Below are 18,498 nucleotides of genomic sequence, written 5' to 3'. Positions count from 1 at the left end.
CGCGAAGCGCGAGCCGAAATTTTATTATAGTAATGTGAAAAGGGACTCAATTAGGACTGTTTTTGTGATTAATGAAGATGATACAAGTGTCAACAATTAAATAATGAGAGTGCGAAGCGCGAGCTCAAAATTTTTGATATTCCGACCTGAAAACTGGACAGTCTAAGCGCGTTTTTATTCAAATAAACAACAAGCTGTGTGTCTCAAACAATTAAATGCGAGCGCGAAGCACAAGCTTAATTCTTTTATATACCGACATAATAAAGAAGCATTTTGACAAATTTTGGAAAGAATTTCCAAACAGGATAGGTATCTCACAAATCAAACAATGCGAGCGCGCAGCGCGAGCTGAACATTTTGATATAACAATTTGTGTAAATCAAACAAAATAATGAAAGCTTGATGTGCGAGCTAAAATATTTTGTGGAAATTGATTTCAGAACTGGATATATGAAGTGTCATTTAAGCTTCTTAAATGGCGGGATTAATAACACAGGCAATACGAGCGCGAAGCGCGAGCGAAAATTTTTTATAAAGTCTATTTTTTCAATTCTTCCCCTCATCTTTTCTTGTTTCCTTTCGGGGTCCGGCCGGCCGTTACGAGGCTGTAAATTGCACATCATGGGTATAATATACCTCTTTCTTACTTTTCTTTCTGTTTTTCGTAGTTACTATTAAGATAAAGAGTACACTTTTTCGGCAGGTTATAAAAAAATAGGGGGGGGGCCGGGGCCGGCCCCCTCCTGGATCCGCGCATGCACTTTGATTTTGAACTGAATGATTAATAAATATAATTACAAAACAAAAAATTATCATCATCATAATTATCATTTACAATTGTTACTTTGTAAACTGCATTGTATTAAATTTTATTTGAGAGAATAACAATAAAACATCTTAAAAAAAAATCACAGATAATCATCACCACCACCACCATCATCATGCACTATCATCACCATCTCCTTATTTGAAAACAAAACGGTTTCAATCGCAATTTATTTAATTTCAGTATTCGTTTTATTTCAAATAGTACATTCAAGATATACACGGCATGATATAATATAGTCTATAGTATACCATCGGCGTAATCATTTTTATTTTCATCATTGCAGTGGTAACAGTTATCATTATCAGATGGTTAATTTCATTACAGAGGAGGCGCAATTTTCACGCTATATAGTTCTACTAAAAATAAAATATTAAACATAAAAATAATATTCCTTTGACCGGTATAGTATCTTGGGGGACTGAGACTGATAAATGGTTACACGACATTTTCTCCGGCGACAATTGCTCCGTGCTTTATCTCGTCTACGATATGGGGTTAGGGTTGCATGGGGTTTAACGTTAGGTTCAGGAGAGGGTATAGTGCTATTAGGGTTGAAGTTGGTCACTCAATATGTGTGGAATTTGCAGTCGGGTAATTGTCGCCGGAGCAAATGTCACGGAACCAAAATCACATTAGGCGGACCCCCCCCCCCCCACGGAACCGGATAAAAAGAACATCATTATTACAATTATTTTTTTTTCTTCTAAAAATATGTCCATGTCTTTCATTGAAAACATATTCTGATTCATACTTGGCATCATTATAATCAGGCCTGATGAATTCCGCGGGGCAATGTTAATTCGCATGAAAAGGAGACAAAGAATATCATGAACATCACAAGCAAACTAATGAAACCAACTCTAATCGATTATTGGTATTCAAAATAACAGATTAGATATGATCTGCTAGCCATCGGGGTTTTTTTTTTTGGTCTGACCGCTAACATAAGGAAAAGAGAATTCTTGGAAGTATAAAATACCACTATTGATTTTTTCAACAAAAGGAAAAGAAAAGAAAGAATAACATATTTATGGGTATTTTCTTATCTAAATACACTGGTGCCTATTCTAATGTCCGTGAATGTGTTCAATCTTGTTTATTTGATTTTTTTCGAATTGTAGACATAATCATTTCATTTACAAAGTTAGAGCAAAAATATTGGCCATTTACTAGCGACAAGATGAAAGTTAAATGGAAATAGCACGATAACCTTTGGCAGGGAAGCGGGAGTTAACTTACAATCCCCTTCCCTCAGTGAAAATACGTCTTGATCTCAACTGCTATTTTGAAATGGATGACATAAGCCTGCAATCGTATACATTAGTAATTCCGAAGGTTCGTTATTCCGAGGGTTCGGATATTCCGAAGGCTCGTTAATCCGAAAGCGAAATAAGGTTCGTTGTTCCGAAGGTTCGACAATCCGAAAACGAAATGAGGTTCGTTGTTCCGAAGGTTCGTTAATCCGAAAACGAAATAAGGTTCGTTGTTCCGAAGGTTCGTTTATCCGAAAACGAAATGAGGTTCGTTGTTCATTTCGTTTTCGGACAAAAATTAATGAACCTTCGGAATTACGAACCTCATTTCGTTTTCGGACTAACGAACCTTCGGAATTACGCCACAAATGTTCGGATTAACGAACCCTTTTTCGTTTTCGGATTAACGAACATCGAGGTATAGGCAATTTACGTGTTTCGGAATTAAGAACCTTCGGAATAAAGGACCTTCGGAATTACGAACCTTCGGAATTACGAAGTGTAATAACTGCAATAACGCTTCTGCAAAAAAAGGTTTACTTGTGTAATACAGTGGCCTATAAATGTAGTTCCTGTAGAAAGCAATCTTATACTTAATTTACTTCATTACAAAAAACATAAGGAAAGTTGAATTTCGGTTCTTATTAAAAGGTCCTTTTCTCTTGATGGACGCAGTTGAACAGCTTCTGTAAAAATCTTGTCAGTTTCACTGAAAGAAAAGAAAGAGATGAAGGAAGATGTCAGGGTGGTGTTTAAAAAAAAGGTTTTATTCATTTTATTGAGTGACAAGCAACTTTACAACTGGACCCGATCCATGAAGACTTAACAACTTTGGTAACTTTGCCACTATCATATACCAAAGAAACTTTCATTTAATTGTGATTGGCTGCTCAGTGGTATTAGTGGAGGTGCCGTGGCCGAGTGGTCTAAGGTGCATGGCTACACTGTTAGAAAAAATAAAAGAAGTTCCTGCAGCAGAGTCTCGAGAACACCTGTAATCTTACCGAATTGCGTAATCTTACAGGAAATTGGTATTTGATGTATGGAATCTTACAAATTTCCTTGAATAAAACACCCTTTTCCCCTTTTTAAACAGACCTGTTCTGTTAAATTGCAGAAAAATTCTTGTTTTATGAATTTACAGAATGATTATTACGCAATTCGGTAAGATTACAGGTGTTCTCGAGACTCTGCTGCAGGAACTTCTTTTATTTTTTCTAACAGTGTATACATGGAAAGTCCGGGGTTCGATCCCGGCCGCAGCACCTGTGTCCGTGAGCAAAGCATTTAATGTGCAATGCTCTTTTATCCTGCTTTCAAATAGATGGAAATGCTATTAACTTAATGTGCACTTGTTTAATAAAAAGAAAAGAAAAAAAGAGTGGTAGTTGCCATAATTACGGCAAAGTTACCAGATTTGCAAGTCCTTCATTACATTTCATTTATTTCATTTTCAATTGGTACCAGGTAACCATTTTTGGGGTGTAAAATTAGATTTTCAATAATTTTTATTCCCATCATTTACTTTTTTTCTCCAGATTCAATTAGGGAAATAGAGACTCGACTCCCACTTTGTAAACGTGGTGGAAAATCGGTCAATATATCAAACGGCTTTCAGCTTTACAATAACATGTTTAGAATAGTCGATTTTAGGGTAAATTCACTGAAATAGCGTGAATAAATTGTGCAGTATTCATTTTATTTATCTAGATCAGCGGCCCGTTGCAGAAAGAGTTGCGTTTATACGCAAGCCAAAAAATCAATTGCAAGTCCCAAATGCGCGCTGTTAATTGGTTGAAAATCAAGTTGCGCATGATTTTTAGAGTTGCGATTGATTGCAACTCTTTCTGCAACGGGCCCCTAATCTGCATCTCATCTGTAAGAATAAAGCCAAGATATACTTCAGCCTCTTGTTGGGAATACCCCCTCAAAACCAAGAAAAATCAGCTTTATGCCGATCGGGGAAATTTTGGATAAAAAAGTTTCCGTCCCTTCTTCTTGGAGGAAACTGAATCCGGCCCTGCTCTTATAGACCGGACCCACACATTATTTGACCATGGAACTATTCTGTACTAGCTCCATGATTTGACACTGACCTGAACTTTTCTTAACCCATTCTTGTTTGAGTTTGTACCGCGGGTGGTAGAAGGCGAAGTAAAACGGAAGCCCGGTGAGTACGACGGCAAGACCGATAGATTTCTTCACGGGATCCAAGTAGAAGGCAAGGACAGCAACCAAGACTTGGCCACACATGTAGATAATAGCCAATACCAAGGGACACTAAAAGTATCCGAAAAGAAAATGGTTCTGAATGATTGGAAATTATTCTTTTAAATGCTACCATCTTCAACTTATTCAGGGCGTAGGCCTATACACGGCACTGTCCTCCAGAAATCCAGGGACAGCGCGCCCTCACTTAAACTTACAAGGACGGCAAAGAGCGATGCCGACTTTTTTTCAAGGGATGATGCAGAATACATGAACGGTAGCCCGTGTGGTGCAACATTACACATGTGAAAGATTTTCAGCAGCTCATTCAAGTATATACCGAATTGATATTAGTATTTGAAAATAGAAAAAGAGGTAAAAAATCGAAAACAAGCAAAACACCAAAACCCCAACCCAACGAACAATATTATTCAATGACATCAAAATGCGGACGCAGTTTCGGAAGGAGGATCGTGGGCCTGTTGCAGGAAGAATAGCGATTAAACGCAACTCCAAAAATCAAATGCAACCTGACTTTCAACAAATGAAATAAGAGTAATACGGACTTGATTGCACTTAAGTGGAGCTTAAACAAAACTATTTCTGTAACTGGTCCCAGTATAACTTCAGCACCATTACCAATCGTTCTTTTTAAAGGCAGAATTCTTACAAGATATTTAAATGTCTCACTTTGAATTCTCTTTCCCGGTTGGGGTACTTCCATCGATAATAGGGCAATATCGCCACCGTCATCGTATCAAAGATGTTTTCAACGAAACCGACGTAGGCGATGATGCTGAAGATGTCCTCTTCGATTAGGTAGATGAGCCCGATGAGGGTGACGAAGGTCGCTGGGATAGGGGTGAGGTAGTTGACGTTGAGCATTGCAGCGATTTCAGGTAGCACGCCCTCTCGTGCCAAGGCGAAGAGTTGCCTGATTGGAGGGTTGGTAGGGAAGGAGACGGGGGGGGGGGTGATATCGATGAGATTGTGTTCAAAATTATCGACCTCCACCACCACCTTTACTACTACTACTACTACTACTACTACCACTGTCATAATTACTACTTCTTCTACTACTACTACTACCACTGTTATAATTACTACTTCTTCTACTACTACTACTCCTCCTCCTCCTCCCCCCTGCTCCTACTACAGCTACTGCAACTGCACATATACACCACCAGTCCACCACCATCACCGGCCCCACCACTACCACTGTTACAACAAAAAACATCTCTGTTACATTCATAATAAAAAAAATTGGGTATAATTATAAACTATGAGGGCCGAGATTTCACTGATTCGTTTGTTGAAGAAAATAAATAAACCTGCTATCTAACGGTAGGGAGGGGGGGGGGGGCAATTATGGCAAACGAAGATTTTTTTTATCATACCTTCCACGTTTATAGATGGTTGAATTGAGAGCACCCATAGCTGACATAGAAACAAAGAACCAAATTAGCCAAGACCACCTACCCAACGCTTTTACGCTGTAGTCCTTTTATGAAAGAAATTAAAACAATGATGATAATGATAATAAGATTTACTTATTGACGGTATAAATTTTAAAACAAACACTAATGCAGTCTTTACAGTAGGGTTAAAAGGGGATGCTTGGCTTCTTTTTGCAAGCCTTGCATTTCATTCATGCTGCACATTGTTTATTCATTTCATTCCATCATATCAAAATCAATTTATTTAAACCTTTTGTTTTATAATGTATTTTTTTTATCATACACATATCGATGTTAAATTGGAAAACTATTGTATAAAGAAAACAACAAATTCAATAATGACAGATTCTGCATAAATTGAATACAAAACTTTCGAATATTTGAAATGCTGATAAAAAGGTCAATATACCTTTTTTTCTCCTCAAAATGAGTTATAATCTGGATATCTGTATAATGTACCTAGTACCTTGTAGTTCCATTCCCTGAAGTCCTCCACCAGGAAGGGTAACTCAGGGCTGACGAGAGTGGGAGTATTATTACTCTGTTTTGCTTTGTTGCTGGTTTTGCATGTCGTTTCAATTTATTTAAATAAAGTTGATAAAAATTAAAAGCATTTGATTGACGTATTCCAAAGTTCAAAGTGATACACTAATAGTAGTTTTAAACGCACAGCAACAGCATAAACACACGTTATTAGTTCGACACCGATTTGGATAATAAAACAAACATTATTTTTTTGTGTTATTGTAATACCTTTCGGTGTTACGTTCGTACACTATGATGTTTATTTTAACACTTAATTGGTGGTGTTATTTTCCCAGGACACCGACTGGTGTTGAATACTTCATAGTGTACTTACCACGTAAATTTACAGTGTACACCGTTGTTACACCGTAGTTATACACTGCAGATTTACAGTGAACTTACCGCGGCAATTGCTGGAGAGTTCAGCACTTGTTCGGGTGAAAGAAGTGTGAAGTAAGCGATGTTGGTTAACACATAGACGATGATAATGATTGTCATAGAGATTACTAAACTAAGAGGGATGTTCCTGGAAAATAAAAGTGAAGATTTTGTAATAGATCATTACTCGATTGTCGATGAATCAGAACAGTTTGAATCGTTTCTTCAATTTTTTCTTGTTGTTGTTGCTTTTCTTCTTCTTCTTCTCCTCCTCCTTCTTTTTTCCTTCTCCTCCTCCTTCTTTACTTCTTCTTCTTTTTCTTCTTCTACTTCTCTTCTTCTGTTTTCTCTCCTTCTTCTTTTTCTTCTTCTCTTCTTCTTTTTTCTCTTCTTCTTCTTCATGTTCTTCTTATCATTCCTCTCCTCCTCCTTCTTCTACTTCTTCTTTTGGCTTCTTCTTATTCTTTTCTTCTTCTCTTCTTCTTTTTTTCTCTTCTCCTCCTCCTTCTATTTCTTTTTCTTATACTTCTTCGTCGTTATCTCCTATATTTCTATTTATTCTCGTTTCGAATGGAAGAAAATATACATGTATAATATAATTATTCCTATTATGATCTCACCTCTTTGGTTGTTTTATTTCTTCCGTCAAAGCAGCCACAACATCCCTTAAAAACAAGCACAAATATATCACCATAATTATAAATGTAAACGTTATAGCTTTTACCTCACCACTTCAATGTCTGTAGGCCATATCCTTTTATGATTAATGAATTTATTTAATGTGCTGTAAAATATTGTCTAGGTAAAACCATACTTGAAAAATATACTCGAATTCCGTGATTAAAATGAAAACAAACTGAGAGGACTTGTGTGAAACACCATGGACCTGGAAACACGTACACAAATTCTAACCATCAAAGAAAACATCGGGATCATCAGGAAACTCGTAACACAACGGTTAGCGACCAATCGCTAATTTGAAAGAACAATTCCGATCGATTCCTATATAGTCATAGGCTGGACGGAGGGGGGGGGGGTGAAACAACAGTTTTTATCCCCTTTTCTCTCTTATCATGTCATATATTTTGTAATATTTCATTTTGTAATTGCTGAAACGCATTAGTATTAATTTCTAGTATTTTTTAAGTTTGATGTATAATTATATTTGTAATGGATTTATAGCATAATTTAGAATCATGTTTCAAATAGTTTGTACAAATTGCTTATAGAATGTGATTGTGTATTTTGATTTGAGAGAATACAATAAAACATCCTTTAAAAAAAAATAGGCCATCTCATTTAGCGATTAATCGCTAACATTAGCCCTGATCTGCAGGAAAAAACAACAACAAACACACAGAGAGCCAACGACAGGAGATGGCGCTGATACATTCTTTCAATACATGCCCCCAAAACGGATCAGTGCAATGAAATGCTTACACATTGTTTGAAATAAGAGCAATATTAAAGTAAATTGGCCAAACGTGGTTCCTGATGGTATCAACTGTAACAACACTGTACAATATTATTGGTATGTCAGCCTCACCATCCTCCGTAGGCAAACGTCCCTGCGTAGAATGCAATAGGTAAGAGCTTTAGACTTGGAGTGCCGGTGCTGAATCCATTTGCTAAGTAAGTTGTATGGCCTGTAACAGAAACACGAATGATTATTTTTACAATGTTTTGTTTAAAGGGATGAAATGCAAATCAATCGAAATTGTATTATCGATATTTTCATGAATGATGTTAATATTATGCATTGTTTAGCCAAATTTCATGTAAATTCGAATGGTCCGACATGTTTCATCTTCATTTGGGGAGGATCCAGATTTAATGAATGGGATTTTTTTTTTTTTTTTGGGGGGGGGGGCAGACGAAGTATTTTTTCTGATTTTTATCGACAAGCAATAAATTGGTATGCATCAAAATAGACGCAAAGTGCACCCTGTACTGTATTTAAAAGACAGGGAGGAGGCAAGGCAGCATAATAATAAAGTCGATAGACTTGTACGACCAAATTGGTTACTTTGATAATTTTATCGTGGAGCGTTGTGGCCCAGTGGATTAGTCTTCTGACTTTGAAACAGAGAGTCGTGGGTTCGAATCCCAGCCATGGCGTAATTTCCTTCAGCAAGAAACTCATCCACACTGTGCTGCACTCAACCCAGGTGAGGTGAATGGGTACCCGGTAGGAAGAAATTCCTAGAATGCTTGAGCGCCTATAAGCAGCCCAGCTAAAGCCGGGGTAATAATAATAGCAGGGCCCGCTGGTAGAACAGTTTTCGAAACTGAAGTGGCTACCCTGGGTAAATATACCTATATTATTATTATGTTCTTTCTCATTGTCGATGTTTGTCCTTCTTTTTACTGTTTAAATAAGTAAATAATTAAGTCTAGGGGAGTTGTCACCCCTGCAACCTAGAAACAACGCCCATGTCTATATACTTACCAGTAGCTAAGTTATACATGCCGCTGGTGATGATTATAATAAGTCCAATGGTCTTGGTGATTGTGAAGAAACCAGCAAAGCGAGTAGGTCCCTGGACACTCACGCAGTTTATCCCAACTAAGAACACTTTTTTTTTCAAAATGAGATTGAATCGAAATCGCAGATAAATAATGTTAAGCAATAATTCAGATTAAAAAAAAATCCAACTCATATTATCCTTCTATGCAAGCTAGTTTCTAACACGTTCTCGTTCCTTTGTTCTCATTCGTTAATTTCCTGCCTTTAATTTGGTTGTCACCATTGAAACCCAATTTAAGTTCATTTTAACCTCTAATATCGTGCATAGCTACATATTCCCGCAACTTCAGTGGGGGTGGGGGTATAATGTACAAGAGCCAGGAGAGCGATCTAATCCACATTACCAGCCATGCATTCTTAAATATTTAATAACTATTCATTTCTTGCTCATTTACTTCTTTCCCTCATTAGTTATCCTTACTATTTGTTTTGTTATTCATGCATTTGTAGGAGTATTCCGCAGTTGAATCCCCCTTAGGAAATAAAACAAAAGTATGCTTGAAGGTAATGAATTTAAAAGAAGAAAAGAAATCACCCAATACACCACAAATTTTGAATGTCGTGATACCACCACGACAAAAATAATAAGAAAGTAACGACAGCAACAACAAAACCGTTTTCTGTGGAGCCAGCCTACCCCCCCCCATAATACACTCTAAACACATCGATCAAAATACCCCAATATTCGCTAAGAAGGGAACATTTACAAAGTGTGGTTGTTGGGAAAAAACTTCTATGGTAAAGTTTTAGGTGAAAACAACGTTTCTGTAAATTTTATACAACATTGCGTAAGTTTTACACAACATCTGGCTTAATTTTATCCAACAACCATGTATGTTTTCTCTTAACCATGTCGCAGTCTCACAAGCGAAAGCGACTCTAGACCGACTAGCGGTAGGCATCAATGGTGTGACTCTATAGCGAAATGTTCATTGTTATGGGAGTTGCACTTTACCCATCAACCGGGGACTTCCGACAACCGAGGACGTCTCCTATCGAGATACTGCGATGCTAATGGTTACCTTGAAAGGAGGTGCCGTGGCCGAGTGGTATAAGGCGCCTGACTGGACACGTGAAGTCCGAGGTTCGATCCTTGGCCACGATACCAAGAGATGCACGTGAGCAACTGAAGGTATTTAATCAACAATGCCTTTTTTTAAACCCTACATTCAGGTGAATGGAAATGCTATATGCATTCATGGTGTGCATTAAACAAAAAAGTTCATCTCCTTTACTACCGTTTCATACATAGCAAACTTTAATGCAAACAGGTTGCCTTTGGTGAACTAAAATCAAGTTGTGTGTCAGGAGCGGTAGGAAGCGTCCCCGGTTACTGGATAATACTCACGAAATGAGCCCGAATAGTGGATTAAATGGAGTGAGTAAGACCGCAAACACACGTCCTCACTTTTGCGATTAATGAGAAATGAGTCCCCGATTGTCAAATGACAATGCTCCCGTGTGTGTACTCACATACGACGCAGATGCCCATGAATCTGACGGCAAGGATGGGCGGATCCGAGCAGGGGAAGAAAGGGGTAAGCATGTATTCAGGGATGATGATGGCCGTGATGGCCGAACCAGCGGTCAAGAAGAAGACGATGATCCAGAGCTTGAGGAAGGCGATGGCCGGACCGTAGGCATCATGGAGGAAAGTCAGTTCTCCTGTAGTCATATGAAGTGAAAGAATCAGGATAATGCGGGAGAGAACACTGGCTAAGAGGGGAGGGGTGGCAAGACCTATAGATGACATTCTAAATTGAATTGTTACACCGCGCTTCCAATTCTGGATGGATATCTTTTTTTTAGGGGGGGGGGGAATTGGATTAAGGAAGGGTGGTGATGATTATTTCATGCGGGGTCCCGTCGAAGATCAGCAGTAGCCGAAGTGGCTATAGCCTATTCTGAAATCACAGACTCAAATCGTGCAAACTGGACACTCAAAATAATAACATGTCTCTAGATTGGAGACTAGTTCCCCAACTCGCTACGGCAAATTCAGTTACGTAATATGCAAAGACCAAAGGTCTGTGCATCCAAACTACCTACAGCCTGAGTAAAAGTATAATAATCAAATACATTATCAAGAATGTTCTTAAAAAAATGTTTTCATGTTTATCATACTTTATTCTGTCACAGGAATTTAAGGAAAGGCGCCATATGAAATACACGTCCGAAAGTATGCATTTAACCATAAGATGGCGCTGTTTAAAATACATCATAAAATCTACTTCGATTGTACAATATGAGATCGGTCCTCCTTTGAAATACGCACCTCCGGACTTCTTTATCATGACGGCAAGTTCGGCATACACGAAGCTGCCACAGGTCTGAATGAGACCACAAACCGGCCAGAAGATCAGTGCCAGCCCCACCGATCCACCGGTTCCTCTCAAGATGCCAGAGGGCGAGATGAAGATGCCCGTCCCGATGATGTTTCCGATCTACATGGCGAAGTTGAAATCATTGTAGAGATATCATCGCTTGGTCAGAAACACTGTAAGACACCGGTGTTGATTTAACACCAGTCCGGTATCTTTATAATATCCACACCATGCAGAGAAGCGTTAGACAACACCGGTTTGGTTTTGGTCTAATGCCAGATAGGTGTTTATATATCACCAATTTAGTATTAAGACAGCATCGGTTTGAATCCAAACTGTAGTTGTTTCAACACTTCTCTAATGTGGATAAAGATTCCTGGCTGGTGGTAAATAAACAACGATTTTTTATTGCAGTGTATTATGCCCCCACCCTCAATTCAGACGCTATCGTCAATCAATCCCCATTTATGAGAGATCACGAAAGAGAGTTTTCGCTCAGTGAAGTAAAGAGAAATCAAGAACATAGAAAATGTATTGTCAAATGACAAGGAACAACCAACAAGTCTTTGTCGAAAGTTGGTGAATCAAATCAACAGTTTCAGTCCTCGCATGATTCTGGACAATCATTTGCAGATTGTCTTCAGCTCTGAAACTAGGACGAAACTGCTTTTCCGGTTAACAATTTTTCGACAGACTAATTCTATAGTTGTTCTTCGTCACTTGGCGGGCACAATACATTTACATGTACTTAGCTCTTGAATCATCCGTACGTGGCTAAGCAAAAACTCCCTAATGATCCGTTATCGCGAGTGGAGACAGATCGCCAATCGCGATCTACATATCACCACTCGCGACAACATTGGTGTTACGGATAACAATTTTTTTTGAAGTACTGAGAATTGACAGTTCAATTCAATTTTATTCAACCATAAAACTATGTATATACAAATCATACAGTGTACATAATTATGCAACAATTTTTAGAGTGTACCAGTGTACAAAATGGATTATACCACGGTGCTGCCGACGACAGGTCTGATGTCTCATGCAAACGTTTTTTCGAAAGAGGCGGCAGTATGTGATTGGAATGTTACTGATCACCGGTTTGGCCAATGTGATCATTGGTCGTATTTTCTTGGCGCAAAGGTCATCCTATCCTCCAAACTACTACCCAAACCTGATAACATGGCCAACTCTATCTTAGTCGTTCGATCTCTTCCAATGACTCCTAAACGAGTATATTTCTTACCGTATGCCACACACAGCCCCATAGACCAAGATGCCTTGGAATTGCGACTTTAGAATCAGTGGAATCACCGTCCTCCCTGGAACCGCCAGTAATTGAGTCGCCATCTTCTGACTCTGGCGGATTGATGGACCTAAAAAAAAGTGAGTTAAAGAGAGAAAGAGGGGGAGAGAAATAACGTGTCTTCATCAAATGGATTGTATGACATTATGGTGATCATTACTATAAAGCAGCGCTTCTCAAACGGTGGGCCGCGAAGCTCTTGCAGGTGTGCCGCGAGAAGCTCCAGAGAAGAAAAATAAATAGGAGGAAAATTCTGATATATTTAACATGCTCTATTCAATGTCAGAAAAACGGTAGGTTTGATCGGTCTCCGTGGGTCAAACAAAGCTAAAGGCACTCCTAGAGGTAGCATGTTGTGATATACATACACATTCATTGTATGATGTTGGTTTCGATCTAACTTTGATGTGAACCTCGGGCCTCATGTGCATGCATATTGTAGTTAATTATCGCCCATTCACCGGGCTTTTGCAAATGTATTTATTTCTCAAACTGATTGCTTCGAATGTGTTTAAGAGCTTTATGTTCAAATTTCAAGAAACATACTTTCATCAAAATGGACCGAAAGGGTGAGGGAGGAAACAAATCTACTGTTGAAAAGTCTAAGAAGGTAACTGTGAGAAATTATGACCCTGAATACATTAAAATTGGATTTATCATAATTGCGCAGTGATGCAAAACCAAAAGCAATGTGTGTCGAATGTGCTGAAGTTATTGTCAAATAAGGTGCTTTAAAAACTTCAGAGCTTCAGAGAAACCTAAACACAAAACACCCGAAGAGTGCAGGAAAGCCAAAAGAGTGTTTCGAGTGAAAAAAGTCTGGATGTTATTCATAGAAGAACACTTGCTTACAGATGGAGGGGGGGGGGGGGGCTCTTGGCCCCAGATATTTCATGAGCAAGAAACAAATAAAAAGAAAAGGGATAAGGGTGAAATATATCATTTTTAAATATTGTGTCAAAATCTATCATAAACTTGGATTTTTGTAATAAAAATGTCGAAATTTTTGCTTGCTCGCCATACTCGCACGCAACATTTTATTAATTGCACACGATACGCCATATCAAATCCCCTTTATTATTTCTGTTTTGGTTGCTCATTACGCCACTGCAGCAGAAGATCATCAAGTTACGCACTAATTATGCTCTTTATAATTTTCGAGACAAGTAGTCCAGGATATTTTTTTTTCTTAAAGTTTGGTAGGTGGGCCTGGAAAAAAAATCTGAGTCAAAGTGGTCCTCGAGTAAGAAAAGGTTGAGAAGCACTACTATAAAGTAAGAAGATCAGGTTTGTCGTTTCAGTATAATGTATATGAATTTCATTAATTGACAAATGCATATAACCTTTGATGTCGTATTTATTTCATTTTTTTAACGTCAAATCAAGAAAATCAAATAAAATCAGGACATATCAAATCTAATCGTTTACATTATGTAGGAATCATAAGCCAGAGGCCAGAGACTTGACTCGGGTGACTGCTATGTTGTTTAGTGAGCGTTGTGGGCCAGTGGATAAGTCTTCTGACTTTGAAACAGAGAGTCGTGGGTTCGAATCCCAGCCATGGCGTAATTTCCTTCAGCAAGAAATTTATCCACGTTGTGCTGCACTCGACCCAGGTGAGGTGAATGGGTACCCGGCAGGATTAATTCCTTGAATGCATGAGCTCTGAAAGGCAGCTCGAGCTTAAGCCGGGGTAATAATAATAATAATAATAACAACGCGCATCGGAATAGAATATTTCTAGATAGATGGCGCTAAATAAATGCCTATTATTATTATTATTTTTACGAAACATATAAAACAAATTAAATACATATTTGTTCCGCAATTGTGAAAGATTTACTAGTTTTAGGGCGTGGCCCTTTTGTCCAATGCATTCATTGATCCAAATAAGATTTCATACAGATTCATGGACACATTCAAAGGAATGAGCCTTTCTGCGCATGATCAAAAGATTCTACGCTTTAAAATCTAATGAGATAAGCACCAACTTTGATGTCTTGATTATTCATATATTCTTTGAATTGTCGTTTTTATTTACATCCACAAAAAACAACAATGCTTCCACGAACGACTGGTATTTCACAGTTTGCAAAGTACATTGTGCAACATGCTAAGATATGCATTCAAAGTATGAATGCAACAAATTGCTTCATTAAGTGTTCATTTGTGTGCTATTCTAGTCACCTGGTCTATTCAAATTCTTCATCCTGCTATGTAAGGCAAGCTTACGTAATATCTTGCTTTGAAATCTGCCTATCATGATGAAAGAAATGAAAGGTCATTTGACCAAAATTGTCCATGAACTACGAACTGGTCTATATATTGGTATCTCAGCCCCAATATTACACGGGGGAAATACACTGCAAAAAGTCCAGTGTTGATATAATACCAGCCCGGAATCTATATATGTCCACACCAGAGAAGTATTGAAACGACACCAGTTTGACCGATGCTGTTTTAATACTAATTGGTGCCGTATAAACACCTATCTGGTTTTAGACCAAAACGAAACCGGTGTTGTCTAACACTTCTCTGGTGTGGACATATATAGATTCCGGGCTGGTGTTAAATCAACACCGGAGTTTTTGCAGTGTACTACAACAAAACTGGAGTAAAAGTGTATAACCAATAAGTAGTTATATTCAATTTCATAACAATGCAAGCAATCCAAAATCAGGATAACAAATGACTTTTATTTACGTAATAACTTTTAACGAAGAAAAATGTTGATGAATCAAATATAATATACTCACGTTCGCGAGGAAACCGACATTCGATCGTAGTGTGTTTTTTTTTATTAATCGAAACAATTAGGCCCCCGTTGCTTTCCTATTCGAACAAACTGCTATAATGATTTTAGTTCATAATGCCGATCATCCGTCATATACATGACATGAAGCAAAAAAGGATCAAGTACAAGTTAAAATGAAAAACGGTTGATTAGTTCGAGTTTGTGATTTTAACACATTTTCCGGATATGACAGCGGAAGATATACGATGTCAGAAGGCCTGGAGGCCTATATGTACAAAATAGTGAATTACCCTTGAATGAGTAATGTGAGGGACACCATAGGGTATTGTGGAATTGAGAATGAAATCATAAAGAGATCTAGTAATGGGGAATAAATACACGTTAATGATATATAAATTACGATGAGCTCACAAGATACACTCACACTGCAAGTACCCCCACACAAGACTAAAGCAACACTAGGTCATTTCTGATGTCAGCCCCACGAATATGGAACAAACTTCCCCTCAACATTAGGAATTCAACAAACTTACATAATTTTATAAGTTAAAATTGAAAACCTATCTATTCCAATAGTATGTACAGCACCTAGGACGCTCTCGCAGCGCAATAGAATATATAGAAATAGTTTTTGCGCTTTATAAATGCATGTTATTATTATCATTATGACGTAAAATATAGAAAATATATACTGTCATGCATGGTCAAAAACAGGGATGGGTATGCAATTAACATGATCATATGAGGCCAAATAGGAAGGCCAAGGTTAAAGGTATACAGAGTGATATTCTCTGGAAAATCGAAATTACTCTTATGAAAGCATTCCAAAAATTGGCAACTTGTTGTAAAAGTATAATGGTAGTGACGATACTACTAAATTAAATATATATTTATATAAGGATGGTACACTGTAAAAACTGTGGTGTTAAAACTGACACCAATTGGTGTTAATAGAGGACCACACCCTGTGGTGTTAAAATAACACCCTAGAGATTGAACATAACACCAAAGAGTGTAAATGTAACAACCATAGGTGTTGTAATAACTACTATAGGTGTAAAACTAACACCACCAATTTAACGCTCAGTGTTACATCAGTCTGATGTAAAATAACTGATGTGGTCCTCTATGTACACCGGTTAACACCACAGTTTTTGCTGTGTAGTTGCTGCAGTGTGTGGCGTTCAACGATCTAAGGGATAGCCAGAGCAATGTCGATTAGGCCCTGCACAGCGGCTACCGGGCCCATGATAAACGGGCAGGATGAACCTTCGGGGGTATTTCTATAACGAACAATGAAATGTGGATTTTTCATTGTCTTTTTGATTGAAGGGAAGTGAGGAGCGATCGAGCTGAATTCAAGGCCGTTTTATAATATACTGAATTATATCGAAGGATTTTTTTCATGCACATTTTTGGTTGATTTTCGAGAAAATTTGGCTCACCAAAGAGCTTCTGAAGATTCGCAGGGGGAAGGGGAAGGGGGCAGCTGCACCCTTTTTTCTTATTCAGTGGCCCGCATTCTGAAGTCGGGTTTAACTTAAACTCAGGTTTAAAGTTGTGGTTTAAGTATAGCCAGCCAATTGTTACATAATCACTAACAGTAGATATATCATACTTCAGCTCATTCGGCTCTCAAATCATTCATAATTGTGTAAGAAGTATAAATAGATGATTGTCTTCACCATCGATGAATCAGAAAAGAGCACAATAAACATAAGAAACATACAACTTAATAAAATTTGTGATACTTTTGGCTTCCCATACTTAAACCACAACTTTAAACCTGTTATCAGAATACGGGCCAGCAGGTCTATATGTATGTTATAGGCGTCTGTATAGATCAATGCACTCCTAAAACTTCACTGACAGGAAGTACTTAAGCGATATGTGTCAAGTTCAGCAGATAACAAAATGTCATTTCAATCTGTTGTTTAACATGTATTAAGTGCACAGGATGGAAGATACAAGGAAATTAGATATTATTGCTATATTGGCAATAATATGTGTATGTGTGTTTTGTGTGTGGAGGTGGGAGAGGGGGGGGGGTCAAATACATATATTTATTTTTTACTGGAGCACCTTGACAATCCAGGTGAGGTATTTCTTACTTTAAATTATAGAAACGAATCTAAAATCAACATGAAGCTAGATTCATCTGCTAAACGAATTGGGAAACATTGTGCAATATGATTGACACTTCTGATTCAAATCATTGTGCAAGTATTTTACTGGACTTCTAGAAAGAACAGAGCCATTACATCAATGGCTCTGAATAAAGTGATCCATCCGTATATTTTATGTGCATGTTTATATATTTATATTTCATCTCATATTTTGCGCAATGTTTTCATCTCATATTTTGCGCAATTTTATTGTGATTTTTCTATACGGTAAATAAAACCAAACCAAACCAATTTCTTGATTTTCAACAGAAAAACAAACTCAAACTCGTTATGTTGATATAAAGAAAGTGTTCAAAAATGCAAAACACAAAATCAAGCACCTTGCTACTAATAATGATCAAGTGTATGTCATACTTGTTTGTTTTACACTCATGCAAAATTTCCACTAAAGCAATACGTGGACCAATCTGTTTTGAGTGACTGTCTTGTATTAATGCTTTCAGTGGTGTAATGAGCTAAGCATTTTGAGGGGGTCAGATACCGTATCGTCCAAAATTTATTAAAAGTTGCGAGAGAGCAAAATTTTCGACACGTGTAAAACAAAATCAAATTCTGTGTTAGATTTTGACATAATATTCCTAAATTATATATTTCTCCCTTCTCTCTTTTCTTTACAGTCCTTGTACTTTTTTTTCTTGGTCGTGAAAAGTCGGGAGGGGGAGGGGTAAGCGCCCCAAGCGCCCAAGTCTCCCCAATTTGTTCGCCACTGATTGCCACTGTATAGTTTAATTTCAAGTTGATGGAATA

General features: G+C 37.8%; 1 protein-coding gene across 1 annotated transcript; it reads right to left on the bottom strand.

Moving 5' to 3' along the window:
- Positions 1–2,515: 2,515 nt before the first annotated feature.
- Positions 2,516–15,647, bottom strand: LOC121412794 (cystine/glutamate transporter-like). The gene is made up of 12 exons (XM_041605558.1): positions 15,567–15,647; positions 12,751–12,880; positions 11,453–11,621; positions 10,651–10,842; positions 9,100–9,225; positions 8,197–8,296; positions 7,271–7,315; positions 6,675–6,798; positions 5,688–5,791; positions 4,981–5,224; positions 4,179–4,362; positions 2,516–2,791 (listed from the first exon to the last, which is right to left on the bottom strand). Exons 1-12 carry the CDS (start codon positions 15,584–15,586, stop codon positions 2,727–2,729), a joined length of 1,503 nt encoding a protein of 500 aa, XP_041461492.1. The 5' UTR covers positions 15,587–15,647; the 3' UTR covers positions 2,516–2,726.
- Between the last annotated feature and the right edge of the window lie 2,851 nt (positions 15,648–18,498).

Source organism: Lytechinus variegatus, chromosome 4 (genome assembly GCF_018143015.1).
Source record: "Lytechinus variegatus isolate NC3 chromosome 4, Lvar_3.0, whole genome shotgun sequence".
NCBI classification, from domain to species: domain Eukaryota; kingdom Metazoa; phylum Echinodermata; class Echinoidea; order Temnopleuroida; family Toxopneustidae; genus Lytechinus; species Lytechinus variegatus.
The sequence above is the reverse complement of the archived record's forward strand: the minus strand, read 5'-3'. Positions and strand labels throughout refer to the sequence as shown.